Source organism: Macaca nemestrina, chromosome 4, assembly GCF_043159975.1.
Source record: "Macaca nemestrina isolate mMacNem1 chromosome 4, mMacNem.hap1, whole genome shotgun sequence".
Classification (NCBI taxonomy): Eukaryota; Metazoa; Chordata; class Mammalia; order Primates; family Cercopithecidae; genus Macaca; species Macaca nemestrina.
Genome location: NC_092128.1, coordinates 148,804,240 through 148,821,067, shown reverse-complemented (window position 1 = coordinate 148,821,067; position 16,828 = coordinate 148,804,240). Strand labels below are relative to the sequence as shown.

At 54.8% G+C, this 16,828-nt stretch overlaps 1 protein-coding gene across 4 annotated transcripts in view; it reads right to left on the bottom strand.

Moving 5' to 3' along the window:
• Window positions 1-15,643, bottom strand: part of LOC105497799 (tectonin beta-propeller repeat containing 1) — a 41,809-nt gene extending 26,166 nt beyond the window's left edge. For 2 of the 4 annotated variants that reach the window (XM_011769175.3, XM_011769184.3), the window contains exons 1-7: window positions 15,500-15,643; window positions 7,808-8,051; window positions 6,778-6,960; window positions 6,461-6,583; window positions 4,884-5,009; window positions 1,216-1,390; window positions 997-1,097 (exon numbers count right to left, since the gene is read on the bottom strand). In XM_011769175.3, the coding sequence (XP_011767477.2) occupies window positions 997-1,097; window positions 1,216-1,390; window positions 4,884-5,009; window positions 6,461-6,583; window positions 6,778-6,960; window positions 7,808-8,051; window positions 15,500-15,624 (1,077 nt within the window). In that variant the 5' untranslated portion in view covers window positions 15,625-15,643. Of the gene's footprint in view, window positions 1-996; window positions 1,098-1,215; window positions 1,391-4,883; window positions 5,010-6,460; window positions 6,584-6,777; window positions 6,961-7,807; window positions 8,052-14,757; window positions 15,392-15,499 lie in introns of those variants that run through there. The other 2 variants (XM_011769208.2, XM_011769201.3) reach the window with 2 other exon arrangements.
• Window positions 15,644-16,828: the final 1,185 nt, after the last annotated feature.

Below are 16,828 nucleotides of genomic sequence, written 5' to 3'. Positions count from 1 at the left end.
GAAACCCCCTTGACAAGCAGTTAGAAAAACCCTGTGAGTGGTTGGAAATTGGCTGGTTTTATTGGACTTGCCGCTAAGATGCAAAAGACAAGCACTGACTAGAGGAAGGGGAGGCGCTCGGTTAACTGAGGGCTTCAGGAAATTTGCTTCTGATTCTTTGAAATGTTGCAGCCTATTAGGTGACACTCTCAGTTGCTGCATTTGGGTACCAGGGTGTGGGTGGAGGAGGATTTTACAGCACCAAACGTCCTGGAGATTGGCAACGATTTCAGCAACAAACAATGCATGGTGCTCGGCTGGTGCCAGATTTATTCGAATGGGTTTTTCTTTGTTGAGATGGAGTCTCTCTCTTGTTGCCCAGGCTGGTGTGCTGTAGTGCAATCTCGGCTCACTGCAACCTCCGCCTCCCAGGTTCAAGCATTTCTCCTGCCTCCCAAGTAGCTGGGATTACAGGTGCCCGCCACAATGCCCAGCTAAGTTTCTGTATTTTTAGTCAGAGACATGGTTTCGCCATGTTGGCCAGGCTGGTCTCGAACTCCTGACCTCAGGCGATCTGCCCACCTTGGCCTTCCAAAGTGCTGGGATTACAGGTGTAAGCCACTGCACCCGGCCCGGGTTTTTCTTTTTTTTTAAATTTGAGACAGGGTCTGGCTCTGTCACCCAGGCTGGAGTATAGTGGCGTGATCTCAGCTCACCGTAGTCTCCAACCCCTCGGCTCAAGTGATCCCCCAACCTCAACCTCCCTTGTCGCTGGGACCACAGGCATGCACTCACCACATATGGCTAATTTTTACATTTGTATTATTTTTTGTAGAGATGGGGTCTTGCTATGTTGCTCAGGCTGGTCTCAAATTCCTGGGCTCAAGTGATCCTCTGGCCTTGGCCTCCCAAGGTGCTGGGATTACAGGCGTGAACCACTGTGCCCTGCTGTTTAGGCCACACTTGCAAGAAGAGAAAACAGCCTTCAAGGGACCCCGTGCAGCATCCCCGTCTTACCTTCTGGTCCTTGGTGACAGCCCAGACCACGTTGACTCCCACCGAGACGTGCATGACCCCGTTTTCAGATCCAGGAGGCTCCACAACGGACCAGGAACTTCCTACCGGGCCCCCAGGAAACCCCCAGTGGTCCCCATCAGCCCGGACAGCTGGGGAGCAAGTGACTCTCACCCTTCTCCCCAGTACAGGGTGTGCGGGCGGGAGGGCCGGGCTGCCCACCTTTGGGATTGCTCCTGTTGATTCCTTCCCGGACCAGGGCCTGCCCCTCCCAGAGCGTGGCCCACAGGAGGTCGTGGGGCCCACAGCTGATCTGGACCACCTCCCCGGGGGTGTCCAGCAGGGACCAGGAGGACCCTTCAGGGTTGGAGTGGCTGATGTCCTCTCTGTACCACACCTGGGAGGCAAGACAGGGACATGGCACCTGCATCCACTCATTCCCACCAGCCAAGCACGGGGGTCTCGGCGTGGTGGGGGGTGGGATCCATGTCCCCTGACCGTCCAAATCTCACTCCCTGCCCCCTACCCCAGCCAAAAAACGCAAACCCTGGATTCTGGCGGTCCTGGGGGATACACTTGTTCCATTCATCTCCTGGGGATGACGCCCCCAACCCTGCCCACTCATGGACACCCACCTACCACCTGACTCCAGCGTCAGGCACGGGGGTCTCCGGCCACCCCAGCCAGTCCGTGTGTCCCACGCCCCCTTGTGGCGATGTGCTCTCACGACACCCAGCTCTAGGGGAGGCCAAGGTCCCGATGGATAAATGGGAAAACTTCCAACCCCCATTCATAAAACTGTCTAAGATGTCAGTTCTTTCTCCCTTCACTGAATGGTTAAGACTGGGAGCAACGGGCTCAGAGCATCCGAACTGTTTGGCTCATTTTACCTGGGGGAGACTGCATGTCACTTCGTGATCCAGAAAGGGCAAGTGACCCTCCCCATCGGGCTGTCTTCAGACTCGGGACCCCCGCCTCCCAATCCTGCCACCATCCCCCTACAGCGGGCCCTGCAGCACCAGGCCTGGGAGCCTCTCTTCTGCAAGCAGGTGGCTTCAGGGCCCCTCTGTCTCCCCAGCTTCTACAGAAGCCCAGGTCCTGGTGCCGCCTCTCATGGACCACAGGTGTGGTGCAGGCAGCACCGGCTCACGGCCGACATTCTGGGAAACAAACGCTGCTCTGTGGCCCCTGTTCTCCCCTCTCCGTCTTTGCACCCAAGTGGGCATGGCCCCCCGAAGGGGGCTCAGTCCCAGGCCAGCTCCCTCACTCTGCCCGGCCCCTTACCATCGCCCTTCAGCAGGGCTGAGGAAGCAACTGTGTTCGCCTTTGCACAGGCCAACGTGGCTGCAGAGGGGGGCTGTGACAAAACCCACGACTTTTGATAACCGCTAAGCCCACTGGGGAGCTGTGGTCAGTGCGTGGCGAGAGTGACTGAAGAATCCTGACGTGCGACCGAAAGCCGTGACTCGAGTGTCAGTGCCCTGAGCTCAGGACCCTTGGGGCCTCTGCTGCCCTCGGGGGCTGCTTCGATTCCTCTGCTTAGGAGGATTCACAAACTCCCTGAGACAGGACTGCCTCTCTCGAAAGAGCTACAGATCCACCACCCACCTACCCACCCATGCACCCACCCATCCATCCATTCATCGGCACACTCACCCATCTGTCCATCTGCACACACCTTCCATCCATCCACACATATACCCACCTATCCATCTACCCATACACCCACCTACCCACTCACCCATCCATCCACACACCCACCCACCCACTCACCCATCCATCCATCCACACACCCACCCACCCACTCACCCATCCATCCATCCACACACCCACCCACCCACTCACCCAAACATCCATCCACACACCCACCCACCCACCCACCTATCCATCCATCCACGCACCCACCCACCCACTCACCCACACCCACCCACCCATCCATCCATCCACACACCCACCCACCCACCCACCTATCCATCCACACACCCACCCACCCACTCACCCATCCATCCATCCACACACCCACTCACCCACTCACCCATCCATCCATCCACACACCCACCCACCCACTCACCCATCCATCCATCCATCCACCCACCCACCCACTCACCCATCCATCCATCCACACACCCACCCACCCACTCACCCATCCATCCATCCATCCACCCACCCACCCACCTATCCATCCACGCACCCACCCACCCACCCACCTATCCATCCGCACACCCACCCACACACCCACACCCACCCACCCATCCATCCACACACCCACCCACCCACCTATCCATCCACACACCCACCCACCCACTCACCCATCCATCCACACACCCAACCACACACCCACCCATCCATCCACACACCCACCCACCCACATACCCATCCATCCACACACCCACCCACCCACCTATCCATCAGCACACCCACCCACACACCCACACAACCACTCACCCACCCATCCACACACACACCCACCCATCCATCCATTCATCTGCACATTCACCCATCTGTCCATCTGCACACACCTTCCATCCATCCACACATATACCCATCTATCCATCTGCCCATACACCCACCCACCCACTCACCCATCCATCCATCCACACACCCACCCACCCACATACCCATCCATCCGCATACCCACCCACCCATCCACACACCCACCCACCATCCATCCACACACCCACCTATCCATCCGCACACCCACCCACACACCCACCCACTCACCCATCCATCCACACACGTACCCACTCACCCATCCATCCACACACCCACCCACACACCCACCCATCCATCCATTCACACAGCCACCCACCCATCCATCCACCCACCCACTCACCCATCCACCCACACACCCACCCACCCATCCACATACCCATCCATCCACACACCCACCCACCCACCTATCCATCTGCAACCCACCCACCCATCCACCCAACCATCCACACACCCACCCACCCATCCACACACCCACCCACCCACATACCCATCCATCCACACACCCACCCACCCACCCACACACCCACTCACTCACCCATCCATCCATCCACCTACCCACTCATCCATCCACACACCCACCCACACACCCACCCACCCATCCATCCATCCGCACACCCACCTACCCATCCATCCATCCACACACCCACCCACCCACCCATCCATCCACATACCCACCCACCCACCTATCCATCCATCTATCCACACACACACCCACCCACTCATCCACACACACATCCATCCATCCACCCACCCACAAACCCACCCACCAATTCACCCATCCACACACACACCCACCCACCCATCCACACATCCACCCACCCATCCGCAAACCCACCCACCCATCCATCCACACACCTACCCATCCATCCATGCACACACCCAACCACCCGTCTGTCCATCCACACACCCACCCACCCATCCATCCACCCACACACCCACCCATCCATCCATCCACATACAAACCCACCCACCCATCCACACACCCACCCACCCATCCATCCATCCACACACACACCCACCCATCCACACACCCACCCACCTATCCATCCATCCACACACCCACCCATCCATCCATCTGTCCACATACCACCCATCCGTCCACTGGCACACCTTCTGTCACCCCAACTTCTAACCCCACACTATTCCTGAAGACTGGGAGACACCAGCAGGGAGCTGGCAGGGGGCTCAGAATCTGTCTTGAGGAGGCCGCTTTGGTGTGCCTGAGCTGAGGCTGGGCACTGATCAGCATGCTGGGGTCTTGGAGAGAAAGGCCAGGAGCAGGCATGGGGTCGGGGGGCCGGGGCTCCTGGGAGGAGCAAGACCCAGGGGGTGCACAGGACAGGACCCACGGAGGTGGGGTCGTGGGGAACTGGGGCAGCGAGAGGGGTTGGCCTTACCTTGCCCTGCAGAGACACAGCCCACACTGACAGGCGGCCCACAGGCTCCTCCGTGATCTCCCAGCCCCCTACAGAGAGGTCGTTGAAGGGGTCGGGCAGCTCCTTGGGGTCGTCCTTCGAGGGGATCTGAAGCAAGGAGGTGAGAAGCAGAAGCAGTCAGCGCCTGGGCGTGCACCCACCTCCCGCCTGCCTGCCATCCAGATGTCCATTCTCCAGCCCAGCCTGCAGCTGCCTGAATTTACAGGGAAGGCAGCATCAGGACTGTGAGGACCCCTGCCCCATCCTCCGTCAGCCAAGTGGTCACCGCTGCCCCCGTGTGGAAGGCGGATGCGCTGCAGGGTCTCAGCTCTGGGCTTTCCAGTGACCTGATCTCGGTGACTCGGTTGCCAGCCCTAAGAATGGGGCTGATGACAGAAGATGGCCCTGCCAGTGTAAGTCTTCAAAAGTCATTGGCCCTCCTAGTGCTTTGGGAGGCCATGGCAGGAGGATTGCTTGAGGTCAGGAGTTCAAGGCCAGCCTGGGCAACATAGTGAGACCCCATCTTTACAAAAATTTATTATTATTTTTTTTGAGACTGGGTTTCACTCTATTGCCCAGGCTGCAGTGAAGTGGCGCAATCTCGGCTCACTGCAACCTCTGCCTCCTGGATTCAAGTGATTCTCCTGCCTCAGCCTCCTGAGTAGCTGGGATTATAGGTACCTGCCACCACACTCAGCTAATTTTTGTATTTTTAGTCATCCTGAGTAGTTAGGATTACAAGCATATGCCACCACGCCCGGCTAATTTTTGCATTTTTAGTAGAGACAGGGCTTCACCATGTTGGCCAGGCTGGTCTCAAACTCCCAAGTGCTGGGATTACAGGCATGAGCCACCGCACCCAGCCTCTACAAAAAATTTAAAAATTAACAGGGCATGGTGGTGCATGCCTGTAGTCCCAGCTACTAGGGAGGCTGAGGTGGGAGGATTACTTGAGCTCAGGAGTTCGAGGCTACAGTGAGCTATGACTGCACCACTGCACTCAACAGGGTGCAACAGAGCACGGTCTGGGCAACAGAGCGAGATCCTATCTTTTTAAAAAAAAAAAAAAAAAATAGGGCCAGCTCCCTGGTCTCCTGGCTTCTCCCAGGCCCAGGGGCAGCCCCAACTCACAGCCCTGGACATCCCAGGGAGGCCTCCACTCATTGGAGGCCACGCCAAGACCCGGGTCCAGGGCTGTTCTCCCTAAGCTGGGAGATGCTTCATGGAGCAACGCTAGAGTCAGAAGTGCCTCCCTTGGCTGAGGGGGAGGACAAAGTGCCAGAGGGAGGCTCGGTCAGGGACACAGCAGCTTGGAGACCAGGGTCAGGGCAAGTTCTGTGCTGTCCTGGGCCCGGCCTGGCTCCCTGTATGACCATCTCCCAAGCAAAGGGACACGCAGTGCTGTGGTGTTCCCGGGGCAGGAAACGGCTCAAAGGCTAGGTCCGAAGGTGGGCGTGGCGTCCCCCGGTGCACACGGGTGGGGAAGGTGGAGAGGAGGCTGCATGTCACAGTCTGTCCTGGCCCTGTCCTGCCCCCAAGTCACATTCAGGAACAGAGACCTTGGCCCAGATGTCCCGGGACTTGTATCTCCTGTACCGGATCCATTTTCGGCGCCGCACACAAGAATTCCACTTCTTGTCTCTCGTGTAGGTGGCGGGAAAGTCGATGGCGTACGTCCACCCCTGAAACACCAAGGAAAGGGCTCTCAGGGTCTGCAGGGAAGGTATATGAAGAGCTGGGGAAGGTTGGGAGGGAGGGCGTGGCCTGAAGCCTGAGCTCAGGCACCACAGGGTGTAGGGGACAGAAGCAGGGACAGGCGGAGCCCTAGGCATCCCCTCCCCACAGGGCAGTCATGGAGGGTCCCGAGTTCACCTACCCCTTTCTCGGTGGGTTCGCCTCCAAAATTTTCATCCACGTACCAGTCAGACTCCCACTCCCAGTGCGGCGAGGGCAGCGCCACCCCATCCAGCGGCCGGTGCTGGAGCCCACTCACGTCACTCCACGCCCAGCGGTCACTCAGTAGGAGTTTTTCACAGAAGCCACCCACGGGATTCCAGCGCTGAGGGCCGGGGACACACAGGTGGCCTTGGACCCAAGCCTGCTGGGTGGGAACCCAGGCGGGCCGAGCATCTCCAGGGCCAGCTGACCCTGCCCAGCCGGCCCCCTCATTGATCTCCAGAATAGGAAGTGGGCAGAGGGCCTGTTCCCCAGTGACTGAGGACCCCCACGCCACTTTATCACGAGCCAGCAAGTACATCAGCGCGGCCCCAAGGGGCAAAGAATCCTCCTGCCAGCCACGGCGCTCTAAGCAGGACAGGCGGTGGAGGGCACACCTTGTCCTGGGCTCCCGGAACCACTGGAGCCTGCCCTCTTGGGGACCTGGCCGGCCTGCTTTGGTAAGGACACAATAGTGGCTTCAGCCTCAAAGACCCTGCATACTATGCAACTTGGAATTTTTTTGGGGGGGGTGCAGGGGGACAGGGTCTTGCTCTGTTGCCCAGGCTGGAGTGCAGGGCACGATTATGGCTCACTGCAGCCTTGACCTCCCTGGCTCAAGTGATCCTCCTGCCTCAGCCTCCTGAGTAGCTGGGACTAAAGGTGCGCACCACCACACCCTGCTAATTCTTGTATTTTTTTTGTAGAGACAGTGTTTCGCCATGATGTTCAGGCTGGTCTCAAACTCCTGAGCTCAAGCGATCTGCCCGCCACAGCCTCCCAAAGTGCTGGGATTACTGGCGTGAGCCACCACGCCTGGCAGCAACTCAGATTTTTAACTACAAGGAAGGAAATGAAGGCAGGAACTGGTGGGGAATCTGGGGCCCCTATTTCCCTTCTGTGGTTCATCATTTTAACCAATAACCCAGCAAACCGACCCACTCGGCAACTCCAACCATGAGGATCGCTACCTGATTCTCATAGGCCTCCTCTCGGCGGCGGATGGGGACATCACTGGCACACACATACACGTAGACCTGGTTGTCACAGGCAATGCCCCAGCAGCACTGCGTGGTGGCGCTGACGCGCTTGAACTCTAGCTGGGAGTCCTTGCACAGCTCCCAGTACTGGCCGGCTGTGGACAGTGTGTACACTCTTCCGAAGAGGTCCACCGCCCACAGCACTGAGTTGGGCATGGCAGCAGCTGGAGGTAACCTGTGGCAGGAGGACGAGGGTCAGCGTTCAGGCTCCCAGCCCAGGGGACATCAGAGTCAAGTGAAACCTGGGAGACTTCTACTGTGACTATTTATTCTTTTTTTTTTGAGATGGAGTATCACTCTGTCACCCAGGCTGGAGTGCAATGGCGTGATCTCGGCTCACTGCAACCTCCACCTCCCGGGTTCAAGCAAGTCTCTTGCCTCAGTCTCCCGAGAAGCGGGGATTACAGCCGCCTGCCAGCACACCCAGCTAGTTTTTGTATTTTTAGTAAAGACAGGTTTTGTCATGTTGGCCAGGCTGGTCTTGAACTCCTGACCTCGTGATCTGCCTGCCTCAGCCTCCCAAAGTGCTGGGATTACAGGCGTGAGCCACTGCACCTATGCAACTATTTATTCTTTGTTTTTTTGTTTATTTTTTTGAGACGGAGTCTCACTCTGTTGCCCAGGCTGGAGTGCAATGGCACAATCTTGGTATCTTGGCTCACTGCAACCTCCACCTCCCGGGTTTTCTCCTGCCTCAGCCTCCCCAGTAGCTGGGACTACAGGTGCACGCCACCACCCCTGGCTAATTTTTGTATTTTTAGTAGAGACATGATTTCACCATGTTGGACAGGCTGGTCTCGAACTCCTGACTTCAGGTGATCCGCCTGCCTCTGCCTCCTGAAGTATTGGGATTACAGGCATGAACCACCATGCCTGGCCTCTTTTTTGTTTTTGAAAGAATTTAAAAATAGATCACTTGAGGCCAGGAGTTCAAGACGAGGCTGGTCAACATGGTGAAACCTCATCTCCACTAAAAATATAAAAACTAGCCAGGCATGGTGGTGTGTGCCTGTAGTCCCAGCTACTCAGGTGGCTGAGGCAGGATAATGGCTTGAACCCGGGAGATGGAGGTTGCAGTGAGCAGAGACCCTGTCTCAAAAAAAAGAATTTAAAAAGTAGAGACAGGGTTTTGCTCAGTCACCCAGGCTGGAGTGCAGTGGTTCAATTACAGCTCGTTGCGGCCTCGAACTCCTGGGCTCAAGTGATCCTCCTGCCTCAGCCTCCTGAGTAGCTGGGACAACAGGCATGCCCCACCATACCCAGCTAATTAAAAAATTTTTTTGTAGAGACAGAGTCTCACTATGTTGCTCAAGCTGGTCTCAAACTCCTCGTCTCAAGCAATCCTCCCATCTCGGCCTCCCAAACTGCTAGGATTACAGACTTGAGCCACCACGCCTGGCTAGATCTTTGTTTTCAAAACAATCAATGAAAGCTTACAGGTTTAGCTGAATCTCAAAAGATATAACTACCCCACTGCCTCCCCAGGGGTCTCCCCCCCATGTTGGCCTCTATCTGGGCATGGTGAGGGCATTTACACATGCCTGGCATTCTAGCCAGAGCCAACGTGACCATGTGAATTCAAGGACATAGTGATCTTCTCTTCATGCTCCCTCAGCGACTCCCTCCTCCCCCTCCCCTGGCTCTCTTCTTCTGCTGTTCTCTACTCCTTTCTTTTTCTTTTCTTTTTAATTTTTTAGAGAATGTCTTGCTCTGCTGCCCAGACTGGAGTGCAGTGGTGCAATCACAGCTCACTGCAGCCTTGAACTCCTGAACTCAAGCCATCCTCCTGCCTCAGCCTCCTGAGTGGCTGGGACTACAGGCATGTGCCACCATACCTGGCGAATTTTTTTTTTTTTAACTTTTTTCTAGAGATGGGGTCTTGCTATGCTGCCCAGGCTGGTCTTGAACTCCTGGCCTCAAGCGATCCTCTCACCTCGGCCTCCCAAAGTGCTGGGATTACAGGCATGAGCCACTGCACCCAGCCCTTTCTCTCCTCTTTCTCTGTGCTTTGTAGGCATAGCCAAGGCTATTGCTAAGCTCTGCCACTGACCACTCCTGGCCCCACCTCCAGGGCCCACAGTGCTGTTGCACCCAGGGGTGTCCTTCCTGGAGCCCTGGCTCCTGGTAGGAACAGTCTTTCCACCACGGCAGGGCCACATGGCCAGACACAAGGCAGCCAAACACAGAGCTACCGGATGAGGCCACCGGGGCCATCACCTGAGAAGCTCTGCCTGATAGGGCGGCTCCCAGATCCAACCCAGGACACTGCCCCAGGGCCTGAAGAGAGGAAAGAGCCTGCAGATGAAGACATGGCCAGTCTGACTTAAATACCAGAGCAAAAGGAGATACGCAGAGTTTATTTAGGTGCCTGGAGGCTGGGCCCGGTGCTCCCGCAGCATGCCAGAGCCATGCGGGTACTCCAGATGGCTGGGTGACTGTGGCAATGGCATGAGATAGAAGCACATCTGAAAATAGGAGTAGCTGCCAACAGCAAAAAAAATAATAATAATAAGCCAGGTGCGGTGGCTCACACCTATAATCCCAGCACTTTGGGAGGCTGAGGCAGACAGACCACCTGAGGCCAGGAGTTTGAGACCAGCCTGACCAACATGGTGAGACTCCATCTTTACTAAAAAAAAAAATGCAAAAATTAGCCGGGCGCAGTGGCGTGCACCTGTAATCCCAGCTACTCAGGAGACTGAGGCAAGAGAATCACTAGAACCAGGAGGTGGAGGCTGCGGTGAGTTGAGATTGCACCACTGCACTCCAGCCTGGATGACAGAGCGAGACTACGTCTCAAAAAAAAAAAAAAAAAAATGCTCTTTGGGTTCTGTTTTTTTTTTTTTGTTTTTTTTTTGAGACAGAGTCTTCCTCTGTTCCCAGGCTGGAGTGCAGTGGCACGATCTCAGCTCACTGTAACCTCCACCTTCTGGGTTCAAGTGATTCTCCTGCCTCAGCCTCCCAAGTAGCTGGGATTACAGACCTGCACTACCACATCTGGCCCATTTTTGTACTCTTAGTAGAGATGGGTTTTTGCCATGTTGGCCAGGCTGGTCTCGAACTCCTGGCCTCAGGTGATCCATCCTAAAGTGCTAAGATTACAGGCGTGAGCCCCCGGCCATGGCCGGGACAAGGTATATCTTACAAACACCAAGAAGACAGAATGCAGGTTGAAAAGGAAGTGAGTGAGAGGGTGAGGAACAGGAAGACAGGAAGCAGAACAAAAGCTCAGCTCTGGGAAACTCCCATAACAGGAAGTGGACGAAAAGAACAGGAGGGAGACTGCCCAGTAGAATGGAGCAAGCCCAGGGAGTAAGAGCCCCTCGAAGAGTGGCCAACCTCCTCCACCCCAGGGCACCAAGGCCCGTCAAACATATAAGAAAATGAGAACACCAGCCTTCTGGAACCATTTGAAACTGGCATCTGTGTCCAGGGTCCTGAGCTGGGACCCCGGTGACCTCCAGTGACCTCTTCATACCTCACTGATCAGGACTGAGGTCCCCTCTGGCACCTTCACAGTGACTAAGAGAGTCCAGAGCTGCCTGGATCTCAGAATGATACATTCTGGGATCGTCACTTTCTTGTACCACCAAAAGCTAACTAACCTCTCTATGCCTTAATTTCCTAATCTATAAAAGGCAGAATGGGGCTGGGCGCGGTGGCTCACGCCTGTAATCCCAACACTTTGGGAGGCCGAGGCAGGCAGATCGCGTGAGGCCAGGAGTTTGAGACCAGCCTGGGCAACATGGTGAAACCCCGTCTCTACTAAAAATACAAAAATTAGCCGGGCGTGGTGGTGGGCGCCTGTCATCCCAGCTACTCGGGAGGCTGAGGCAGGAGAATCGCTTGAACCTGGGAGGCGGAGGGTGTGGTGAGCCAAGATTGTGCCACTGCACTCCAGCCTGGGTAACAGAGCAAAATTCCATCAAAAAAACAAAAAAAAAAGGCAGAATGGGATAGTGACATACATACCTATTTCTTATGAGAATTAAATGAGATAATATTGGCACAGAGCTTTTAATACACAGTTCAGTACCCAGCAAGAATTTGATGTTCCTTGGCATTTTTACTTGGGATTATTTACTTTTTACTTGGCATTGTTAGTGGGTACTTGCTACCACAAACTGTCACTTCTTTTCCATCTCTTAAAAAATAAAAAATTAGGCCAGGTACAGTGGCTCACGCTTGTAATCCCAGCACTTTGGGAGGCCGAGGCGGGCGGATCACGAGGTCAGGAGATTGAGACCATCCTGGCTAACACGGTGAAACCCCGTCTCTACTAAAAATACAAAAGATTAGCCGGGCGTGGTGGCGGGCGCCTGTAGTCTCAGCTACACGGGAGGCTGAGGCAGGAGAATGGCGTGAACCTAGGAGGCGGAGCTTGTAGTGAGCCAAGATTGCGCCACTGCACTCCAGCCTGGGTGACAGGGCGAGACTCTGTCTTAATAAATAAATAAATTAATTAAATTTAAAAAATTAAAAATCAGCCAGGTGTGGTGGCTCACACCTGTAATCCCAGCACTTCGGGAGGCTGAGGTGGGTGGATCCCTTAAGCCTAGGGGTTCAAGGTCAGCCTGGGCAACATGGCGAAAACCTGTCGCTACGAAAAATGCAAAATTTAGCTGGGTATGATGATTTGCTCTTGTAGTCCCAACTACTTGGGAGGCTGAGATGGGAGGATCACTTGAGCCTGGGAAGTTGAGGCTACAGAGAGCTGAGATCGAGAGACTGTACTCCAGCCTGGGCGAGGGAGCAAGATCCTATCTCAAAAAATAAAAATAAAAAATAAGAAACCAGGGCAGGGCACAGTGGCTCATGCCTGTAATCCCAGCACTTTGGGAGGCTGAGGCGGGTGGATCACCTGAGGTCAGCAGTTCGAGACCAGCATGGTCAACATGGTGAAACCCCGTCTCTACTAAAACTACAAAAATTAGCCAGCTTGGGAGGCTGAGGCAGGAGAATCGCTTGAACCTCGGAGGAAGAGGTTGCAGTAGGCCAAGATCATGTCACCACACTCCAGCCTGGGCAACAGAGCAAGACTCCGCCTCAAAAAAAAAAAAAAAAAAAAAAATGAAAAAGAAAAAGAAAAAACCAAGTCCCTTTCAGGTCTGAGTCTTCAACCTCTTCATTTCCATAATAGTCTCTGCACACAGTGGGTGCTGAAACAACGTTTAAGGATAATCACCACCACCTACCTCCAACACGCTGCCAACTCCCTGATCTAAGACAGAAATACTTCTCCGGGGAAAACAAATGCCACAAATAACTTGAAAAGCAAGGTCATAATCGGTGGACAGATATGTAATAAAGCAAGTAAAGTGTCAGTAGTAGAAGAATCTAGTTGGTGGGGAGGGGGATGCTGACTGTGTAATTCTTTCAACTTGGCTGTATGTGTGAAAATCTTCAATAAAAAGCTAGGGGAAGATGAAGGGTTTTTTTTTTTTTTTTTTTTTTTTTTTTTTTTTTTTTTAGTTGTCACTTTCTATAGCGTTAAATATAAGTTAGTGTTCGGCCGGGCGCGGTGGCTCAAGCCTGTAATCCCAGCACTTTGGGAGGCCGAGATGGGCGGATCACGAGGTCAGGAGATCGAGACCATCCTGGCTAACACGGTGAAACCCCGTCTCTACTAAGAAATACAAAAAATAGCCGGGCGAGGTGGCAGCGCCTGTAGTCCCAGCTACTCGGGAGGCTGAGGCGGGAGAATGGCGTGAACCCGGGAGGCGGAGCTTGCAGTGAGCTGAGATCCGGCCACTGCACTCCAGCCTGGGCTACAGAGCGAGACTCCGTCTCAAAAAAAAAAAAAAAAAAAAAAATAAGTTAGTGTTCAAAGATAGCTCAGAGGCCAGGTGCAGTGGCTCATGCCTGTAATCCCAGCATTTTTCGAGGCTGAGGTGGGAGGATCACTTGAGCCCAGGAGTTCAAGACCAGCCTAAGCAACACAGGGAGACCCCATCTCTACAAAAATAAAAAGTAAAAAAAAAGAAAAAAATTAGCCGGATGTGGTGGCACATGCCTGTGATCCTAGCTACTTGGGAGGCTGAGGCAGGAGGATCACTTGAGCCCAGGAGGTTGAGGATACAATGAGCTATGATTGTGCCACTACACTTCAGCCTGGACAGCAGAGCGAGACCTTGTCTCAAAAAGGAAAACAAACAACAACAAAAAACAAAGATAGCTCAGAATTCACTGGATAAGCAAACAGTTTAGCTAGACTCAGTCTTCAGGTAGAGTTCAATGAAAGGAGATTTTGACTTTCCTTCAGAGAAATGACTAAGCATTAATGTATTCATAGACATCATTGAACCTTCTGGGCAGTTAATGGGAGGAGACTCTGCTACAGTGAAAGGAAGGGGTGGAGGTTGCTGTTATTTACAAACTCCCTTCAGAATGGAGACCCAAGTACCGGTCACTTCCCAGCTACAGTTGACATCCGGTAACCATCCTTGGTGAGCCACATTTCCTTTCTGCCTCTGCCAAGAGGCTCCCCCTAGCTCCTCATGGGCCATTTTCTGGCTGTGAGCTGATCAGGCAACTTGTACAGGGTCACGGGGTCAGAGGACTCTTGAAAGAGGGGTGGGAACATGAAGCCCCATGATTCAGGGATCCTGGGACTTGTTTGTTTTGTAGGGTTAGAGGGATAGAGGAAAATCTTCCAAATCAGCAGCCTCGAATTCACCAAGAATTTCTACAAGATGAATTTGAGTTGAACCTTCAGTCGTTCCACGAAGAAGGTCTGCTCGCCACCCTCAAAGCCATCTGCCTTTCTGTCTCGGTTTATTCACAGATCCTTTCAGAGACCAAAAAAAGCACCCAAGAGAAGCGGGGACAGAGATGTGGTAGAGGAAAAGACACAATACCAAGAACGCTCCGCAAGCACTTACTCACTTCCTTTGAGCCTTAGGAGTCCTACCTAAAAGGTTTCTTGCTTATTTTTCTATTACACTGTCACTCCCATCCAGTATGCAAACAGAGTCGGCAATGCCTACTACAGTAGCTCGCTGGCTGCAAGGTGCAGGGGCTGTTCAAAAGCGACATCGGGGTCCTAAAAGGTGGGGAAAAGCAGCAGAACTTGCATGGCAGTTGATTCTTTCCTGAAGAATAGGGTTCGCCCAGCCCCACCAGGCAGGAGGTGTCCTGAGTCAGCCTGGCGTTCAGCCCAGTTCTGTGCACTTGGGTGACAGGTGGTGCCCCTGCACTGCCACCAGTAGCATATGTGGGAGCTCTGGGCCCTGACCATCTGCCAAAGCTAATCTGACGACAAGCAGATTTGCTCCCATCCATGCCCAAGGAGAGGGCTAGGCAGGCCCTTTGCTGCGTGATTCTCGAAACCAGGATCCCGCGATCCGCTTCTCCTATGGCTGCAGTCCAAAGGCTGGAGTGGGGACGTCACCTGCACCAGGCCACTTCGCCAGACTGTGGGCGTTCCAGGGCAGGGGACAGGGGTGGCACCCTCCAGGCGTGCAGGCGTGAGGACAAGTGCGGTCCCTCCTTGCTCCCTCCCCCCGAGTGTTCGGGCAAACAGCCTGGGGGTGGTGGGGAAGGCGGCGTGCCCAGCCCTTCATCGCCCCAACCTTTCCCATGGCCCTGGCCGCCGCTGCAGCTGGGGCGCCGCGCTGCACTCACCTGAGCCCGCGCGGGGCGGGGCGGAGTCGCGGTGGTAGCTCCTCGGCGTCCGGGCTCAGCGGACCGGCCCTCCCGGGGCCCGGGCAAGAGGGTGGGCCGGAAGCGGCATCAGGCCCCGTGCCCATTGGCCAGCCTCTCCAGGGCACTGAGGCCTGGGACGTGCGATTGGCTGCGGTGCGCCGCGTCGGCGCGAGCTTTGAGGTCGCGTGCCCGCCCACTTCCGGGGTCGCGCCAGGTCAAGAGTCCAGAGTCGACTGAGTGAGTTCCCGCACTCTCTCTGGCGGCGAGACACCGGCCGCCCTCCAGGACCTGGCCTGCAGGAGCGGAGAGGGCGGTGTGGACACCGCCTGCAGGCGAGGAGAAGGGGTGGCGGGGAGGGTACCTGGGTGCGTGGCGCTGCGGCGACAGGAGGAGCAGTGTGTGGGCGCCCGGCGTGGGGCGTGGAGAGGACGCAGGGAACAGGTGTCTTCCTGATCTCCATCGAACTGAAACGTAGCCTTTGAGCACACACTACACTTAAAGCTTTACTATTTCGGGGAGGATTCCTGGAAACATATGTGATTTTATGACTATAGCATGGCGTGGTGTCAGTAACAGGCCCCGGATTGCTCAAACTCTATTGCCAGTGACAAAACCCAGTGTAAGCTGGCCTAATATATTAATAGTAATATGTGAGTCCTCCTGGGGTGCCGAGCACTGACGTAAGTGCTTTACTTGGGTCTTATTTCATCCTCCAGCAACCCAAAGAGCTGGTGGCGTCATTGCCATTTTACAGATAAGAACACAGGCTCATGGGTGGAGCGACTCACATTGTAAGCGATGGAGCTGGGATTTGAAAACACTGTATCCCGCCTGGCAGAAAACTGGCAAGGTTAGGATGGAGAAAGGAGAAAAAGGAAAGATGTCTGGGCCAGGTGCAGCAGTTCATACCTGTAATCCCAGCACTTTGGGAGGCCGAGGCGGGTGGATCACTTGAGGTAAGGAGTTTGAGACCAGCCTGGCCAAGGTGGTGAAACCCCATCTCTAGTAAAAATGCAAAATTAGCCAGAGGTGGTGGCGCATGCCTGTAATCCCAGCTACTCTGAGGCAGGAGAATCGCTTGAACCCGGGAGGCAGAGGTTGCAGTAAGCCGAGATCCTGCCACTGTGCTACTGCACTACAGCCTGGGTGACAAGAGCAAAACTCCTTCTAAAAAAAAAAAAAAAAAAAAGGCATCTGATGAAAGATACTACCCGACACTGAGCTAAAACAATGTCACCTGGTTGGACCTAGTGACCTATTCCCATCCGCAGCCCCCGCCACCCGCCAGGTTCTCTCTTATTTCTGGGG